We start from the raw sequence: 21,045 nt of genomic DNA, 5'->3' as shown, positions 1-21,045 counted from the left end.
GAAACACGAGAGTCAGTGGATGATCTTATATGATGGCCTGGCTGTCTTTAGAAAGACCGCACAGAGAAGGGCTCATTCCACTGACTGCCCATCTTTTTTCTTGTGGGCAGAACACTACATAGACAACACAGGGTGAAGGTACAACACTCCAGTAACACTTTATTGGGTCACTAGCAGTCAACAGCATATCGTACATTCCCAGCAAGAATAGAAGATGTTACAAGTGACAGAGTCTCATCCTTCCACAGGCATGGCAGGGATTACAATCTTCAAAATTTCAGAGTATCCAGGGAAAATTGTCCCAGCTAGCAGCACCCCTCATTTGGCTAGCACCCACTTAGAGGAGATAGCGGCAGGCTTAGGAAGCTGACTCAGCATATCAATATATGTAGCCAGGGGATTAGATTGTCCTAACCTGTGTTCCACAAGTGATTTTGTGAGCTGAGTGTTGTGCAGTGCAGCAGTTTTGTAATCCTCCAGCTGGAACCATGGACCTTAGGTTGAAATCCTGTAAAATGACACCAGTGACAGAAGCAAGTCTTTTTTTAACATTTTTCAGATCCATTTCAGGGTATTGTGTCATACAGGATGTAGGGGAGACAATCATCGCTATTCCCTCATTGTTTGCATATTTAATTAGACTGCGTAATTGTCCCCCATTTGCAGACTGGTACACCCCGGGGTGATGATGGAATCCACAGTTAACAGACATTCCACAAATTAACATACAGAAAGAGGCACGGAATAATCTGACATGAAACAATGTCTAATGTCTCTTGATTTACTCATCAAAGGAACAATATATCTGGCATAGTTAAGAATATTTCACCCCCACACAAGTGGCCAGATTGAGTCATCACAGGGGACATATATAGCAAGATCAGGCTTGGGGGGTGAGACATATATACCAGGATTATCCTACCCTGCAGGTCCTTTCTCTTGTCCTACTCACTGTCTCTTCATTTCCCTATCTCCCTGTACCCGGAAAACCTCAGCCCTATATCTCCTGTACTGGGAGCCATTTTCACCCTCTTAACCCCTGCCATCCTGTCACTCCCTCAATATTCCCTCACACTAGGGGACCAGGGACCCACTGACACCTAGTGGCAGCTGGCCATATTACACAGGAGAACACATTCAAAATACTATACAGTAAAACACAAGAATATATAGACACAGTACATTATGATAAAGCGATTCACCATACACATTCGGGGGTGGCAGGGCACTTGACACTCTACAACAAGCAGTTGCATGATGACTATTGAGCTGGTAAGCAAAGCGGAATCCTAACTATGTTTACTCTGAAACGCCATGTCTGCTTCATACTTCCTCCATTTCATGAAGCATGAATCCCATGACAGGTTCCCTTTAAGCAGATACAGGAAGTGCTGAATGCCGCTCGTCCTATTCATTTGCTGATATAAACTTCTATCTATCAATCCGGGCCATGTTTCTTTCATATACAGTATTTCTGTATCTATTGCAAAAAAAGTCTAAGTTCTGTTCAAGCAGCAGGATTACTCAATGAAATTAAATCAATCCAGCCCTCCTCTGTGTGTGTTAACTTAATTGTCCTAAGGCAGCTCACTAATGCCAAGTAAATCTGCAATGGGGAAAAAAAAGAAAGACAAAATAGCTTTTAACTGAGAAGACATAAAATCTTAAAACAAGCAGTAAAACAAATGTTCCCGTTAAGGATTTTAAATGTAATGAAGGCAGCGCGCCCCAGATTTAGGTCACATAACAATTAATGTGTTTGTATGCATCTCATTTTAGCGGTATGCAATATTTCATTGTGATATTGCATCCAGGATAATATAGCAGTTGCCAGGGTAATTACTTATTTTGTTTGGCGAATGCAGCAAAGTCAAAATGCCAGATAAACATCACGTCGTTCTAATTTAAAACCCATCAGTACATTTAATTAATAGCTCAACTTCCTCCATATTCAGTACTAAACTGCTTTAATGTCCCCGTCCTTCCTCCCACATCTGTCCCTTCCATATAATAATAACAGGCTCTTATATATAGCTTTGCCGTGCTGTTATAAAGCATTCTGCTGTCATTGTACTGGGGGATTTCGTTCCCGTTAGTTATTACTGTAAAGTTCTTTACTTTTGATATATTTAAAGATAGCTGCTTTCGTTCAGTTTCTCTCCATGTCGTGTCATTGTTTTGTATATCCTGTACACGGCACAAAAATATAGAGTTGCATGGTTCATAGAAGGGAGACTTGATTACATCGGACATTCAGTGGAAAGACTGTATGGTATTAGGGTAACACTACTGCACCCCTCTCGGTATAGAGTAATAACTCACTGGGTATATCAGGGGGCAGTCAGAAATTTAATTTGGGGAGTTCAGACTTCTGGAAATTGTGATGTATGATTAGTACAATGTGTCAGCTGCCTAAGTGTCATACGATCAATCTGATGATTACATTGCTCACATAGCTTCCCACTAACACAAAAGTAATATATGGGACTAAAGGCTGCTTTACACGCAGTGTCAATGCTAGCGATGTCGCTAGCGATAGCACCCGCCCCGTCATTTGTGCGTCATGGGCAAATCGCTGCCAGTGGCAAACAATATCGCCGGTACACGTCACACCAACTTACCTTCCTAGCGACGTCGCTGTGGCCGGCGAACAACCTCTTTTTTAAGGGGGCGGTTCGTGAGGCGTCACAGCGATGTCACAAAGCAGGCCACCAATAGAAGCAGAGGGGCGGAGAGCACTCCCACCTCGTTGCCGGAGGACGCACAAACACTGTTGTTCGTCATTCCCGGGGTGTCACACGTAGCAATGTATGCTGCCTCAGGAACAACGAACAACCTGCGTCCCAAATGAGCAACGATATTTTGAAAATGAACGATGTGTCAACAATCAATGATTTGGTGAGTATTTGGGATTGTTAGCAGTCGCTCGTAAGTGTCACACACAATGACGTCGCTAACGAGGCCAGATGTGCGTCACAAATTCCGTGACCCCAGCGACATCTCGTTAGCGATGTCATTGCGTGTAACGGGGCCTTAAGCTCTCATGACATTTTGGGATTTACAGGAGACATTTGGGATAAATCTATAAGTTAGTAACTTTGGAGAGAGACATATATGACACTGTGATGAGGAAAAGAAAAAGCGGACACACAATGTCCCCGATTTATCAAGATGGGCAATCTTCACGCCACTCTTGGTGAAGAGGCATGCTGGAGTCCGATACTCCTGATTTATTAAGAGGTGCATGCCTCTCCATAAATCAGGACAAACTGCACACACCTCTGCGTGTTTCTCACCAGAAATCCTACTCCAGTTCCTGCTAAATTAAGGTTTGTGACATAGTGAAAGCCATCGTGATTTTGCCAAATATCAGTCACGAAGCTCCCGACCCATCCAAGCCCTGTCAAAACTGGGAAAAATGAGTAGCCAAAGGTTGCAAGATTCTAGAGACTTTTCATAGCTTTTTATGCCAGAATATTGGCATAAAAGTTTTGATGAACTGGTCTTGAAATGTTTCCCTTACTCATTGCTCATTTATAAACTTTGCAATTTATATCATCTTACTCACAAGTAAGGCATAGGACGCGATTCATCATATTGGAAAAATGAGTATAGACCAAACTAGACATATCATTAACTAAATATTATAATAGGAATGGAAACTGTACAAATAAGGGACAATACTGTAATAACGTTTCACTCTACACATACCAAGGGAAGACACCATAGGCAGGGTTACACTAAGAGCTTCAGCTCAGAAGGACTATGAAATACATCACAGTGGGCACCCAACACATGCTTTGCTTAGACCTGTATATATTCCTGCAATGGGGGGTGCCATCAGGGCAGAACTACTGATGCAAGGAACCAAGTCCTAAACAAAGATGACAAGTCCTAAACTGCTGCTATTGCCTGTAATTTATATGCCGAGCAACCATGGGGGCTCCTCAGGTCCCTGAGTGAATTTTATGTTTTTAATAGATAAAATAAAGAAGGAAGTTATGTGCTACCAGCCCTACCGCTGTATGTCACATGGGAAATCAAGCTTATTTGGACCTACAGAATACAGAATAGCAGGGCAACGCACATTATATCAGCATGCCAGTGCAGGCCGAGCAATAACATCACAATATTGCGAAGGGTGTACTTGCCCACTGACTAAAAAAAAAAAAAAATAGTTTTCTGTGAAGGTACAAGCTATACAAAATATTTTTTTTTTCTTTGGAGCAGTATTATTTTTATTGAGCAGTCAGGAGGCATTATGATTCAATTAAGGGAGCTTGGCACATAATTATTAGCTTTGAAAATAGTGATGATATGTTTGGTGCTCAAACCAAGAATGTCAAAAGGAGTCCACAATAGGAGTCAATAGGTGACTCAAGCATATTTTTCCCCACTCCCCGTTCTGTTATCTGCCCAGACACAGCCCCCAAGCCAACACACTCCCTATCATCTTCCAGCAGCAGACATCACCCAGCCACCTCTGTCTTCCCGGCCACCACAGTCCCTATCATCTGAGTGCAGCTGGCTTCACATAGCAACTTCCGTTCCATGTGTGCCATTCAAATGTTCCCCTCAGCCTATCTAACTGTGCTGTTAGTTTTGCTCAAGTACCCATTCCGGAAAAAAGAGGGACAGGTTTATTTTCCAGAACGGGTAATCTAGCGGAACTTACTGTCAATTATTTTGGCCAAGGGGAACATTTGGGTGGTGCACACAAAATCAAAGTTGCGAGGAGAAGGTAGCTGCACCCAGATGATAAGGACTGTAGTGGACAGGAAGAAGGAATAAAGGTTGCTGGTTGATATCTACTGCCTGGAGATGATGGGGTGTGTGGTGGCCTGGGTCTTTGTAAGGACAGGTGACAGAATTAGGAGATGAGCATTTAGCTTGTGCACTCGCAGTACTTGATTGAGCACTCATTGTTCTGAGCACCCCGATGCTTGATTGAGAACCAGCAGTGCCGATCACGCTCGCTTATCACTGCTTATTGTTGATACTTCAGGGGGCATTTAGCACAGTTTTATACTTTAAGGCAGGGGTCGGGAACCTATGGCTCGCGAGCCAGATATGGCTCTTTTGATGGCCGTATCTGGCTCGCAGACAGGGCTCCTACCTGTCTATGGGAAGGATGCATGCACCGCGCTCCATCAGGCCGCGGTGCACGCTGATCAGGCCCGGACTGACAGGCGGGAGGGGCGGGACCAGGGCCGGCGCCAGCACCCGGCAAACCCGGTCAAATGACGGGACCCTGAGCTGCCGGGGGGGCCCACTCGCGGTGGCAGGAGTGGCGCACCGCTACTCAGGGGGGCCCGGTGGCCGCGCTGTCACCGCCCCCCGCCGAGGATCGAGCTTTCAATTGCATCGGCATCGCAGGTGCCGATACAATTGAGAGCAATGATGAGAGAGTGAGCGGCGCTCCCTCTCTTATCATTCTCCCCGCTGTGACTGTCGGCGTTCTTCTGACAGCTCTGCAGAGGACCGCGGTGACGTCATCACTGCGCGCGCGCCTGCTGAGAGGTCAGAGCGAGCGACAGCAAATGGACGACGCGCCAAGGAGACCGGATCAGCGGGCGAACGAGAAGTGAGCCGCCCCTCTACTGACACTGGGCTCCCCTGACTCACAGGTCGGCCACTACACAGCGGCACTAGTACACATAGGGGCCCGGCAGCCGCTCTGCAGAGCCGGCTGCCGGGCCCCTATGTGTAGTGCCGCTGTGTAGTGGCCGGCCTGTGAGTCAGGGGAGCCCAGTGTCAGTAGAGGGGCCCCTGACCTGGAGAGGCCACCAGCCGTGTCTGAGCTGCAGGAGTGCTCCTGACCTGCACAGCAGATGGAATCTCCATCCTGCAGGACCTGCGATGATGTCACGCCCATGTGACTGTGTGGGAGGAGACACAGGAGGCCGGCAGAAAGCAAGATACTGAAGGAGATTTGGACACATGATGACTGGTAATAAGAAAAGAGGGGACATGAGGGTGGGGGGGCTGCAGGGTGAGTGGCATATGAGGGCTGCAGACTGACAGAAGGATGTGAAGGGGTGCAGAGTGTTTGAGAGGAGTAAGTTGGGGTACAGGCAGGGTGAGATATGTGGGCAGGGTGTGTGTGATATGGGGGTGTATTGTGTGTGATATGGGGTGTGCAGGCTGTATGGGGAGCAGGGTATGTGACATATGGGGGTGTAGTGTGTGAGATCTGGGGGGTGCAGGCTGTATGGGAAGCAGGGTGTGAGAGATATGGGGGTGTAGTGTGTATGTGACATGGGGGGTGCAGGCTGTATGGGAAGCAGGGTGTGTGAGATATGGGGGTGTAGTGTGTGAGATCTGGGGGGTGCAGGCTGTATGGGGAGCAGTGTGTGGGATATAGGGGGTGCAGGCTGTATGGGGAGCAGTGTGTGTGTGTGTGTGGGATATGGGGGTGCAGGCTGTATGGGAAGCAGTATGTGTGGGATATGGGGGGTGCAGGCTGTATGGGGAGCAGTGTGTGTGTGGGATATGGGGGGTGCAGGCTGTATGGGGAGCAGTGTGTGTGTGTGGGATATGGGGGGTGCAGGCTGTATGGGAAGCAGTATGTGTGGGATATGGGGGGTGCAGGCTGTATGGGGAGCAGTGTGTGTGTGTGGGATATGGGGGGTGCAGGCTGTATGGGAAGCAGTGTGTGTGGGATATGGGGGGTGCAGGCTGTATGGGGAGCAGTGTGTCACACACACAGATAAATCTTTGGCAGATCTGTGGTTGCAGTGAAATCATGGACATTTTGTTCCATTTGTACACAGCTACAAAGATGGCACTGATTGTCCACAATTTCACTGCAACCACAGATCTGCCGCAGATTTATCTCTGTGTGTGACAGGGCCTTAAGTGTCGGTGTACGTGGAGGGGGGCCCCGATCCAAATTTTGCACCAGGGCCCATCAAACTCTAGTTACGCCACTGAGTATTAATCACTGTATTCTACATGAGGGTGCCTACTGCTATCTGGCTCTGCACTGTGCTATATACAGGCTATGCTATATACAAGCTGTATGCTACATGAGGGTGCCTAATGCTATCTGGCTCTCCACTGTGCTGTCTGGGTCTGCACTGTACTATATAGGTCTGTGTACTACATGAGGATACCTAATGCTATCTGGCTCTGCACTGTGTTATATAGGTGCTGTGTACTACATGAGGGTGCCTAATGCTATCTGGCTCTGCACTGTGCTGTCTGGCTCTGCACTGTGTTATATAGGTGCTGTGTACTACATGAGGGTGCCTAATGCTATCTGGCTCTGCACTGTGGTATTTAGGGGCTGTGTACTACATGAGGGTGCCTAATGCTATCTGGGTCTGCATTGTGCTATATGGGGGCTGCATAGTGCATGTGGGGGCTACATAATACTATATGGAGGACAATGGGGGCTTCATAACACAATATGGGGGCTGCATACTACTATACCCCCAGAGTTGTATGTCCCCTTCACCCAGGTGCTGTATGTCCCCCCCCCACCCCAGACCTCTCTTGGGATGTATATACAGCAGTGTTAGTGTGCCCTATGTGCGCCCATGTCTGTTAGACAAGCCGGGAGGTGAATGAGGCTGTTGCCGGCTTCCCAATATTAGAAATATATATACAGGATAAATATATAAAAATAATGTGTGTGTATGTATGATATGTATCTATGTATGTCAGTGTATATGACTGTGTCTAGATTTATGTCTATGTATGTGTTTTTGTGAATTTCTCTTTAAGTATGTGTACGTGTGCCTGTATGTGTATGTATCTGTGCATGTCTATGTGTGGATGGGGCCCACTGAGACTCTTTCGCCCAGGGCCCACAAAAACCTGGAGCCGGCCCTGGGCGGGACTTCTCCCGGTGGGCTGGCCAGTGGAGGGGTGGGGGGGCCGCCACCCCCCGCCTCTCCCGCAGGTCTGCAGTGGCGTAGCAAAGGGGGGGCGGAGGGGGCAGTCCGCCCCGGGCGGCACATGTCAGGGGGGCGGCATTTTGGCCACTCGCCTTCAGTTCTGCTGTCCCTGGGCTGAGTTCCGGGGACCGCAGTCCTCGGCAGGAAACTGTGCCTGCCGTCCCTTTAAGGCAGGGGTGGGGAACATCCAGCCCGCGATGACCTTTTCTGCGGCCCCCGGGGCACTGGGGCAGATTCCCGGAGGCTGCAGTGCTCGGGCAGCCGCTGATCTTGTCTATTGCCGGCAGACAGCACTGGGGGTGGGACTTCCTCCCTCCGGCTCCTACATGCTCCCCTGTGAAATTGCAGATAGAAGCAGAGTGATGGGGCAGGGGCCTGTATAGTGCCATGCGTTCTGCCTCTCACCCTCCAGTTCTGTGCTCTGCTGCTCAAGTCTATAAGGTCTTTTCTTGGAGAGAAAAGAGGAGAATGAAGCCAGCCCTTGAACTGCTGCATCCATCACTTGTGCTGCACCTGATCTTACAGGGCAACTAAGCAGCAGGTACTTATATCTGTGTGTGCTGTGCATACGGCGCGTGCGTGTGCTGTGTATACGGCGCGTGCGTGTGCTGTGTATACGGCGCGTGCGTGTGCTGTGTATACGGCGCGTGCGTGTGCTGTGTATACGGCGCGTGCGTGTGCTGTGTATTCGGCGTGTGTGAGTGTGTGCTGTGTATATGGTGTGTATGTGTGCTGTGTTTGTTGTGTTTGGCACTTAATAAAGTTTCATATTGTGAGGTTTATTGGTATATCTAATTCCTGGTGTGCATATGTTTACCTGCAGAGCTTTTTTTCTTCTCCTTATGTACTGTGTATACGGCATGTTGAGTGCTGTGTATGGCTTGTGTGTGTATTTCCTGGGTCTGAGCCTCTCTTTTTTGTTCATTTTCTGTAAGACCAACACTTTTAAAAGGGCCACTGACAGATACAATTGCTCCAGCGGTCACTTAGTACACAAAGGAGTGTTCCTCTCTGCTGCACTAAGCCACCGCTGGACCTAAACAATAATTCGCTGTAAAATAATAAAATAGATAATTGACATAACTGACAATGCGTTGTGTGACATGTCCAATATTCCAGCTTCTTTCTTCTGCAAATGCCTCAAAGCTGGCATTCTCTCAACATCAGGTGGGAAGAATGCCAGCTTCCAGTCATGCGCAGGAAAAAGAAGCCAGACTGCTGGACTGATGTCATGCATCGCAAGTTCACAATGTAAGTTATTTATTTGATTTTTTTACTGCTAATTACCATTGTTTCAGTCCAGTTGTGGCTTTATACAGCAGGGAGGAGCATTCCTTGCTGTACTAAGTGAACATTGGAGCGATTGATCTGTCAATGGCCCTTTAAACATATTGTACGGCTCTCGCGGAATTATATTTCAAAATATGTGGCGTTTACGGCTCTCTTAGCCAAAAAGGTTCCTGACCCCTGCTTTAAGGGGATACTTGGGGCATTATTATTTCTTAAAGCTTTCATAACTTGGCAATTTTTCATTTTTTCTAATGATACATACAAAGTCACTATGTATTTTGTATCATTTTCTGACGTATACTTTTAGCTGAGGCAGGAAGCAAGATGTTTTCGACTACATTTTCCTGCCCACCTCCAATAGGCATATACAGCTAAAAATGATGCATGGCGAAGCACATTGTGACTCATTATAACCAATGGCCCTGTTGCTGCATACACCTAAATCTTGTTTTGTGGGGCTTTGAAGGTAAGCTCTGAAAGAGCCATGGAATGTATGCCTAAACATTATGTGAAGAAAGCCATGGCAATACTTTTATAAGGCCAGTCCATTCCTATCTTACTGAGATATCAGCAATTGAATTAATATGCAAATGAGTCTGAAGAGCTATTCTAGATCTAAAGCCTCTGTCACTCCAGGTCTGTTCCCACACAGCACTGCCTCTTTCTGCTTGACTGAAATCTCCTTTGCTGAGACTGTAAGTCAAGAGAGAGTAGGCAGTACTAGGCAGAGCTGGAGTGACAGAGGGCTCAGATTTACCACAGTCCTTTAGCCTCATTTACATATCAATTCAAATGTTGATTTCTCAGCAATAGAGAAATGGATTAGCCATGTGAAAGTGCAGATTCCTTTAAAAGGTTAGATACTCTTTAAATATATTATGGTTTAGCCATTTCAACATAAATTTTAGAATAAATGAGTGGAAGCTACTATAGTTTGATGTTTTTAGGAAATATATTTAAAATAAAACTTCAGATTGTTACAGATCTGACTTGGCCTGAAGAAACAGGACACCTCAAGCCAAGACGGGTGATTTCTCATTGGACATTTTTCATGCTAGAATCAGATACGGTATAATATCAAGATTGTTTTATTACATCCCTGACCCCATGAGGATAGGCAACCTAGTTTTAAAGTACAGATGTGATTAAGTGATTTTCAAACAGGAAATAGCACATTCCCGTGAACTTGTACCATTTGCCTCAATTTTAGTGACACTGCCTATAGATCACCATGAGTAGCTTGTAATCATGATTACCTTGAGATACACTGGAGTGACAGATACATATATTGTTTTATCATTATTTTTATATAGCACAAGTTATTCTGGAGATTGCATACTTCCTTAGAGATATGACAATGACACTTCTTGTGCAGGACTAGGGACAGAGTTGGCCACAGAGGCATTGATGAACTATTTACATTTTCTTATCCAGCACCTTAAGACAAGAATAACAAGTGATTAAACTATTTGTTATACTACGCACTGTATGGCTTAATAAAACCTTTGTCCAGGGCTTTGCCATTTTTTGCTATGAAGCTAGGAACTCACAGGAATATAATTGAATATCTACCTGCATGGTGCGAATCTGTACTGATTCAGAGCAGTTATGTACCACTCCTGTTGGTGACTCTTCCCCTGACGGGGATGTCACTACTACAGAGCAACGTCTCTTCTACTCTGCTGTGTTTACAAAGAATCTTAATTTCATAATGTTATGATAACTGAGTTTCCTCTGCCTAACTGCAATGAGCTGTCAATCAGCAGTGACACCGGGAAGAGGAAGAGCTGTTTTGTTGATGTAAGGTCAAATGAGCTCCCAATCTACCAAAGCCACCAACAGCTTGAGCTAGAAATATAAAATTGGAACCATTTAACCGCGCATCTCACCTGATGCATTGGACTCTAAAAGCCTGTGGACTAACAGAGTAGTACTTGTATTTGAGCAAGGACAGTGTTGCTTCATCAAGGCAATCCATTTGGAACAATGGAGACTGGTGTAGCAAACAGGAATGAGTGCAGTCACTCAGCACAGCTGAGTGAGGCTAGAAATCCAACATCAGAACGGAACAATGGAAAATCTGGGTCTCCAGCCCTAGAATTGTCACTGAGTCAGTTGCAGAACTGATGACTGGTATAGCAAAATTCCCAGCAATATAGAAAAGCTGGGGTCATAACTGCATTCAAAGCAGAGCAAGCCAGAAGTGTACGAGAGTTCCAAGAGATATAGCAAATCTTATATTTTCAATAATCATAAAGCAATCCCTCGTAGCTATAAGAATGGCAACTACATAAATATTAAGGTGGAGTGCCACTCTCTAGAAAAGTCTTCTTTGGAGGTCAATAGTTACCAGGGCCCAATTATTCGGATGAGGCAGCAGAGTCATTTATTACACACAATTACATTCCCCATGTGTGTTTTAGGTTGAACGAATCTCCCAAAATGGGATTTGGGCAGAATTGCTAAAATCAGGGCGTAATACATTTAATACAAATTAAATTTGCTGGGAAAGGCATTAAAGAAACTCTTATACTCACCTGTCTTGCTACCACTGGCACTCTGAGCAGCTCTTCTATCTTCTTTTTTCACAACTTGTGAGCGCAATTTTGCTGGATTCACCTGCAGTAAAAAAAATTCAAAATGCAGTAAATACAATTTTGGGGGGAACGTCTTGGCAAATTTGATTAGACTCAAATCAATTAGCTCCTTTCTAATAATCACCATTGTTTGTCACATTGTTTGTTACATTGTTGCTCTCTATAGGCTTCTCTTTGATGCAACAAGCGTAGTCTTGGCTTTAATGACTGCCTATATGGGTAGGAGATGACAAGTCCCATTCACACATTGTAGAAATTTGTGCCATGCAGTTATCTATTTTCCATTGGCTGCTGAAGTTCAAGTCTTAGCTCTATTGTGCATCTCATTCTTGTGCTCGCTATTTACTAGGGATCTCACATTGGGTCCCAGCAACACCTTCCTAGAAGTATGCTTGACCAGCAAAGTGAAGTGAAACTACGTAAAGTTACACTAGACAGCAATATACAAACATCAACTTTAGGGTCAGTAAATTATGAGGGATTTTATGGAAAGCTGACGCCATCAATTATATATATATATATATATATATATATATATATATATATATATATATGAATTAACACACCAGACTCCTGCACAACACAACTGATGGCCCCAACCCCATTTATAAGGCACTAAATCCCACTTATTAAACCTGACAGGGTACACCTGTGAAGTGAAAACCATTTCTGGTGACTACCTCTTGAAGCTCATCAAGAGAATGCCAAGAGTGTGCAAAGTAGTAATGAAAGCAAAAGATGGCTACTTTCAAGAACCTAGAATATAAGACATATTTTCAGTTGTTTCACACTTTTTTGTTAAGTATTTCATTGCACATGTGTTACATCATAGGTTTGATGCCTTCAATGTGAAGCTACAAATTTCAGAGACATGAAAATAAAGAAAACTCTTTCAGTGAGGTGTGTCAAAACCTTTGGTCTGTAGAATTTACCTATTGTGTAGTTAATGTATGATTTTTGTTATATATACAGTGCCTACAAGTAGTATTCAACCCCCTACAGATTTAGCAGGTTTGATAGGATGCAAATAAGTTAGAGCCTGCAAACTTCAAACAAGAGCAGGATTTATTAACAGATGCATAAGTCTTACAAACCAACAAGTTATGTTGCTCAGTTAAATTTTAATACATTTTCAACATAAAAGTGTGGGTCAATTATTATTCAACCCCTAGGTTTAATATTTTGTGGAATAACCCTTGTTTGCAATTACAGCTAATAATCGTCTTTTATAAGACCTGATCAGGCCGGCACAGGTCTCTGGAGTTATCTTGGCCCACTCCTCCATGCAGATCTTCTCCAAGTTATCTAGGTTCTTTGGGTGTCTCATGTGGACTTTACTCTTGAGCTCCTTCCACAAGTTTTCAATTGGGTTAAGGTCAGGAGACTGACTAGGCCACTGCAACACCTTGATTTTTTACCTCTTGAACCAGGCCTTGGTTTTCTTGGCTGTGTGCTTTGGGTCGTTGTCTTGTTGGAAGATGAAATGATGACCCATCTTAAGATCCTTGATGGAGGAGTGGAGGTTCTTGGCCAAAACCTCCAGGTAGGCCGTGCTATCCATCTTCCCATGGATGCGGACCAGATGGCCAGGCCCCTTGGCTGAGAAACAGCCCCACAGCATGATGCTGCCACCACCATGCTTGACTGTAGGGATGGTATTCTTAAGGGTCGTATGCAGTGCCATCCAGTCTCCAAACGTCACTTGTGTGGTTGGCACCAAAGATCTCGATCTTCGTCTCATCAGACCAGAGAACCTAGAACCAGTCTGTCTCAGAGTCCTCCAAGTGATCATGAGCAAACTGTAGATGAGCCTTGACATGACACTTTGAAAGTAAAGGTACCTTACGGGCTCGTCTGGAACGGAGACCATTGCGGTGGAGTAGGTTACTTATGGTATTGACTGAAACCAATGTCCCCACTGCCATGATATCTTCCCGGAGCTCCTTCCTTGTTGTCCTTGGGTTAGCCTTGACTCTTCGGACAAGCCTGGCCTCGGCATGGGTGGAAACTTTCAAAGGCTGTCCAGGCCGTGGAAGGCTAACAGTAGTTCCATAAGCCTTCCACTTCCGGATGATGCTCCCAACAGTGGAGACAGGTAAGCCCAACTCCTTGGAAAGGGTTTTGTACTCCTTGCCAGCCTTTTGACCCTCCACGATCTTGTCTCTGATGGCCTTGGAATGCTCCTTTGTCTTTCCCATGTTGACCAAGTATGAGTGCTGTTCACAAGTTTGGGGAGGGTCTTAATTAGTCAGAAAAGGCTGGAAAAAGAGATAATTAATCCAAACATGTGAAGCTCATTGTTCTTTGTGCCTGAAATACTTCTTAATACTTTAGGGGAACCAAACAGAATTCTGGTGGTTTGAGGGGTTGAATAATAAATGACCCTCTGAATAAACTTTTCACAATTTAAAAAAAAAATAAATAAATAAATAACATTCTTTTTTGCTGCAGTGCATTTCACACTTCCAGGCTGATCTATAGTCCAAATGTCACAATGCCAAGTTAATTCCGAATGTGTAAACCTGCTAAATCTGCAGGGGGTTGAATACTACTTGTAAGCACTGTATATATATATATATATATATATATATATATATATATATATATATAGATGTTGTGTGTAGTTACCAAGTGTTTGTGTAGGGCGCTGTACATGTTCTGGGTGTGGTCTGGGTGTGGCGGGGGGTGAGAGTGGTGTTGTTTGTGTGTTGCGTTGTATGTGTTGCGTTGTTTGTGGAGTGCTGTGTGTCTGTAGCGTTGTGTGTGTGTGTTGCGCGGTTCGTGTGGGTGTGGGGTGTGTGTGTGTTTTGGTGGGAGGTATATTTTGTGCGGCATGTGCGTATATTTGTGTGTGCCGCGGTGTTTGTGTGTTGGGTGTTGTGTGTGTGCGGCGTTGTCTGTGTGTGTGGGTATCTGTGTAGAGCGGTGTTTGTGGTTCCCAGTGTGTGTGTGGTGTGTTGTGCATTGCGTGTGTGGCGGTGTGTGTGTGTGTGTTTTGGGGGGAGGTGTGCACCCCCCATCGTGCTCCATCCCCCATGCTGTGAACCCCCCATTGTGCTCCATCCCCCATGCTGCGCACCCCCCATCGTGCTCCATATCCCATGCTGCGCACCCCCCATCGTGCTCCATCCCCCATGCTGCGCACCCCCCATCGTGCTCCATCCCCCATGCTGCGCACCCCCCATCGTGCTCCATCCCCCATGCTGCGCACTCCCCATTGTGCTCCATCCCCCATGCTGCACACTCCCCATCGTGCTCCATCCCTCATACTGTGCATTCCCCATCGTGCTCCATCACCCATGCTGCGCACTCCCAAACGTGCTCCATCCCCATGCTGCGCACTCCCCATTGTGCTCCATCCCCCATGCTGCGCACTCCCCATCGTGCTCCATCCCCCATGCTGCGCATTCCCCATCGTGCTCCATCCCCCATGCTGCGCACTCCCAACCGTGCTCCATCCCCCATGCTGCACACTCCCAAATGTGCTCCATCCCCCATGCTGCGCACTCCCCATCGTGCTCCATCCCCCATGCTGCGCATTCCCCATTGTGCTCCATCCCCCATGCTGCGCACTCCCCATCGTGCTCCATCCCCCATGCTGCGCATTCCCCATCGTGCTCCATCCCCTATGCTGCGCACTCCCTATCGTGCTCCATCCCCCATGCTGCACACTACCCATCATGCTCCATCCCCCATGCTATGCACCCCCCATCGTGCTCCATCCCCCATGCTGCGCACCCCCCATCGTGCTCCATCCCCCATGCTGCGCACCCATCGTGATCTATCCCCCATGCTGCGCACTCCCCATCGTGCTCCATCCCCCATGCTGTGCACCCCCCATCATGCTCCATCCCCATGCTGTGCACCCCCCATCGTGTTCCACAGTCACACATCAGACAGTATACACGCACACATGTGATTACATACACTCACACCCCACATCTGCCTGTGCCCTCCGGTGGGAGGTCCCAGCAGCTGTGCTGCACGCCGTGCTCCTCTGCTTTCTACTGACACGCACACACCCGATCGCATACCCGCACACACCCGATCGCATACGCGCACACACCCGATCGCATACATGCACACACCTGATCGCATACACGCACACACCCGATCGCATACACACACACACACACTGACGATATCGCACATACACGCTCACACACTCACAACATCTGGAGATACCACATGCTTCTGGCCATGTGATCCTCCGGCAGGTCCTGGAAGATCACTGCACGCACAGGATCGCCGCCGAGAAGCAAGCGATATCACGGGATGTTGTGAGTGTGGGGATGCGATCTGATGTGTGTGTGAGGTGTGTGTGAGAGTGAGTGTGATCTTATGTGTGTGTGTGTTCTTATGTGTGTGCGTGTGTGTGTGTTCCGCCGCTGCAGGACCTTGATGCGCTCACCTGGGAGCCGGTGTACGCTGGTAACCATGCTATACAATATTACATGGTTACCAGCGTACCCCGCCCCCCTCTCGCACGGGAGCCCACACCAGCGTACGCCGTCAACCCCAGAACCCAAGCAATGCGAAAGTATGTGTCAGCTGGGTTGGCGGCGATATGGTGATGTGGGCTCCCGGGGGTACAGCACTCACCTGGGAGTCGGGTCTCCGTGTTGTTTCGGGGAATGCGTGCAGGGGGCGGGGCCAGAGCGAGCGTGCAATGCGTGAGGGGGGCGGGACGTAGCCGAGTTGCTAATGCGTGCAGGGTGCCGGGGCGAGAGGCAAATCCGTGTGGGGGGCAGAGCCTGGGCGAGCGGCCAATCCGTGCGGGGGGCGGAGCCTAGGTGAGGCGAACGGCCAATCCGTGCGGGGAGGCGGAGCCGAGGCGAGGCGAGCGGCCAATCCGCTGTTTGTCACCGTAAGGACACAATTTTGGAGCAAGACAGACAGACAGACAGACAGAATAAGGCAATTATATATATAGATATATATATTTTCTTTTTTTTTTTTTGTTATGTTTTTTTTACACAAATACTCCTACAAAACATATGGATCACAAGATTGCACAATATACACTGCATACATTGTTCCTAAAGTTTCTTCTCCTGATCTAAAATGAGCACTTAAAGCACCACTCCAGCATTTTTTTTATCTACTTTTACAACTGTAGTGGTTCTTTAAACGTAAGTCCGCTTCCCCTTGTCTTATACTCGCCTACTGTTGTCTTCATCAATTTCCAGTATTGCTCTGGTCGGTCCCCGGCAATTTGTAGCCTGCCAGCAGCTCCAGTGTTTCAAGCAGTGCATTGGAGGTCAGAACTCAGTGTAAGTCTATGAAAGCCTCATTCTTGCTCTCATATACTGACTCTGCTCATTTGCAACATAAGTTCTGACTTCCTGACAGTAAACAGTTAAGGGCACAAGATTGCACTGCGGGACCAGAGTGGCGCAGAAAAAGGATGAAAATGCCATGCCAGAGGTTAAGTATAAGAAATACATGAATAAGTACACCAGCTTCATCGCTTCTAAGATATCTATTTAAAACTGCATGTAGATTATATTGTGAAATCTGGTAGTAGATGCCGTCTAAATAATTTATGGATCTATTTTCACTATTGACTCAAGGTATATAATTTTAATCATTCCTTTATATTAAGGGATCTTAGAAAATCTATTTTAAGTATACAAAGAGGGTTTTTGTCTTTATATATAGGTGGCATCAAACTTTCATTGATTTAACTATGATTTTTTTTCTTTGTTATACTTTGAACTGTTATTGTCACTATAATGGTAGAACGTCATCAAAATCTCAAGGAAATTGGTAAAACTAATTGTATGCTATTTTCAAGCAGTTACCCACTTAGAGTGTTATTATGTTGCAGGAAATTGTATAATACATAGGCAGTGAAGTGTGGACATTACATGTCCTACCTAATTACCACTTATTGAAAATTACAAATTTTTGAGTTGCTATTTTTCCTAACCTTTAATATGTTTCTACTCTTTCAGAAAGCTGACCTGGCAGTGGCTCCACTTACCATTACCCACATCCGAGAGAAAGTGATAGATTTTTCCAAACCATTTATGACTCTGGGGATTAGCATACTATATCGGAAAGCCAATGGGACCAATCCTAGTGTCTTCTCTTTTCTGAATCCTCTATCTCCTGACATCTGGATGTACATCCTACTTGCTTACCTCGGTGTGAGCTGTGTTCTTTTTGTCATAGCAAGGTAAGTGTGAATAAATGTAGTCATTAAATTTTAGTAACAGAGAACATTGACATAACTTTAGTCCAACCCCATTACTTATTGATTTATGGATTTAATAAATGTTCTACCAATTTAACAAGGCCGCAGGGAGATTATTCCGAACATCTTGGAGAACTAACCGCAAATCTTCAGTGGATGTAGGATTGTAAAAATCCTTTGCTTTCTTCATGGTGTCCCAGACAAACTCCATGATGTTAGTAATTCTGCTAATGTTTATTATTCTTTTTTTTAAATGGTGATTAGAGTTGAGCAAGTACCTAACTATTCGTACTCGCTATACTCATAACAAATACTGTATAATACTCATGTATTCATTCCAAATAGCATGTGCAATGCAAGTTAATAGGGAATACTCGCAATGTAACGAGTAACCGCAATGTAACAAATAGTGCAGAATTCAGGTTACTCATTACTTTGCAACTTTTTCCCCACTGACTTGCATTGCACACGCTATTCGGAATGAATATGCGAGTATTAGGCAGTACTCGTTATGAGTATAGCGAGTATGAATAGTTAGGTACTTGCTCATCTCTAATGGTGATCAACATTCTGGTTTTATGGCATAGTTGTTATATACACTCTTCAACATTAAAATTGCAACATCATAAAGGAAAGATTATATAATTATGAAAATCACAGGATTTATGGACGTATTAAACGGAACCTGTCACCATGAAAATGATAGCATTGCCCACTGGACTGAAAATCCCAGAAAGAAGAAAGAACTGAGCATTAAATAATTAAATCACAGATTATATTGATTTTTTTTTTCGAAAAAAACCCTACATATTAATATGTTGAACAGCATAGCTTTGTGTAGTGCCGATGTCCCTCCTCCACTCGCCCCCTCCTTGCATAGCATAGATGCCAAATCACTAACCGCCGCAGCTGGCCTGCACCACGCTGACTGCCTTCCCTGCTGTCCTCTACGTGAGTTTCTCCTGCTTACTCCTGCCTGGGCACGCCACACAGATCCACCGGGTGTGCTCCTAGGGTGTGCGTTCGCGCTGCTGTTCTTCTTTTAAAGGGCCAGGGCATCATTTCCTGGAAGTGCTTCTCAGCCTAGCGCTGAGAGGCACTGGGTACTTAAGGCACTCTCCCACTAGGAGAGGTGCCTGATGGAAATGATAAGTTAGTCAGTGGTTGGTGACATTGCCAGCTAGTTGTCAGATGCTTCGGTTCACTATGCATCCCCGTGTCATTGTACAGTGTCCTATTTTGGTTTCCAAGTCATGTCTGTCCATCCTGGCCATGCTATCTGCCTCAGCTGTCCTGGTGGTCCCTGTCTACACTAGTTACTCTGTCTGACAATCCTGGCCATACCTTCTGCCTCAGCTGCCTCAGTGGTCCCTGTGGCACCAGTGACTCACTCCATCATTCCTGGTCTTACTATAAACCTCAGCCGTCGCAGCTGCCCTTGCCGCTCTAGTAACTCTGTCTGTCCTGTCTGGTCATACCATCTGTCTTGGCAATCTCAGATGCACCTGCTACACTACCCTGTCTTCTCCTGTGTCTGTCCTAGCCATGGGGGTCAGCTGCCACAGTCCTGGTTTCTGCCAAGCATCCGCCTCATGGTGGATGCTTAGTCAAGCCTCTCCAACCAAAGGGTATTCTGGGGTCTCCCTTGTGATCCAGTGTGGCCACCTTACCAACTCCAGAGGCGAGCGTTACACTCTGATCAATATAATTATATATCGCCTTTTTCTACATGACTATATGGGTCTTAACCTACTCAATTGAATGTTACAGTATTGTTTCCATGATTAAGCCCTCCACAGGGTGAAACGCGTAGGAAGAGCTCCTCTGTCCTCATGTCCATATGTGTCATTTATTCGATGGTAAGAAGATTTTTACATGAATAAAAGAATTGTTATTTTATCTCTTGGAGACGCTGGAAAATTTTTGTATTTGCCTTTTTGATTTTTGCCCAGGGACACAATTTGCCTAAAACTGTCCTTGTTGGGGTATATACCCACATTGCATTAAAATACAATCACTTTATCCATAACAGAAAACTGAGGATGTACCTTTGGTGTACTGTTGCGAATCTTCGGCAGAATTTCTGAACGATTAACCCCTTTGTAATTGAATTGGGCTATTTTTCTAATCTGATGAAAGTGATGTGCAATTTATTAACATTATTTTCTTGAAATACATGAGGAAATTTTCTGATGTACAGTATGTGAACAGGGTTGCAGAAACTCTATCTACATGCATGGGATACAGATGGGTGGTTTATTGAGTTTCTTTGTTTGAGCAAAATAAAAGAACTCAATGTTCCTTTTAATTGCAGCCTAAGCCGGACGTCGGTTGATTTTGTGAAGCAGGTAGTGCTGGTAAATTCACTTAAAAAGAAAACCACTATTGATGGTAATTTTTAATAGAAAATATTCATCTTCAAAGAAAAACATTTTTATCATTTTTAATACTTGGCAGACCAAGTAAAAAGTACCAGCAATGTAAGTAAGCTCTCTAGCAAATAATAGAATCCTTTACTTGAGGAGCAGGTGTTCCGCTCAAGACAAAGTGGCCTGCATTAATTTATTATTGTGTGTCCTGAACTTGAATATTATAGACACGACTTCTTCCCCGACATTCAAGCCAGCGAGTCTAAACCCTAATCTCCATTTTCTACAATGCCTCCACCTTCCTGCTCACTCGGATCTTATCTATAATGGATTTGTAGCAAGTCTGATCTCTAATCCATATTTATGGAATGAGCATAAATCCAGGATATGCGGCATACTGGATGCCCGTAAGGCGATGCTGGTTTTTCAGAATGGATAGTACCTGGTTTTCTATATTAAGGGATGGAGAATGGCCTTTTCAATCACCACCTTTCTACTCTCAGAGCTGCTTTTTTTTAGAAAGTGGAATGTTTGGCTTGATTTATTAATAATACCAAGCGCTTCCTTCGGCATGTGTTGCATTCATAACTAAATCTTGATCAATGTGAATGGAGGACACTTGTACATAAAATCATTTGTTATGAAGGGTACCTTTTGTCTAGTGGTTTTTTAGTACATATTATGACTCT

The 21,045-nt window shown here is 45.4% G+C and overlaps 1 protein-coding gene across 1 annotated transcript in view; it reads left to right on the top strand.

Moving 5' to 3' along the window:
• GRIK3 (glutamate ionotropic receptor kainate type subunit 3) overlaps window positions 1-21,045 on the top strand; it is a 1,015,705-nt gene that overhangs the window by 855,453 nt on the left and 139,207 nt on the right. The window contains exon 11 of the mRNA XM_075336050.1: window positions 17,746-17,969. Within this exon, the coding sequence (XP_075192165.1) occupies window positions 17,746-17,969 (224 nt within the window). The remainder of the gene's footprint in view (window positions 1-17,745; window positions 17,970-21,045) is intronic.

This window comes from Anomaloglossus baeobatrachus, chromosome 2 (assembly GCF_048569485.1).
Source record: "Anomaloglossus baeobatrachus isolate aAnoBae1 chromosome 2, aAnoBae1.hap1, whole genome shotgun sequence".
NCBI lineage: Eukaryota > Metazoa > Chordata > Amphibia > Anura > Aromobatidae > Anomaloglossus > Anomaloglossus baeobatrachus.
This window is presented reverse-complemented; position numbering and strand designations above follow the sequence as displayed.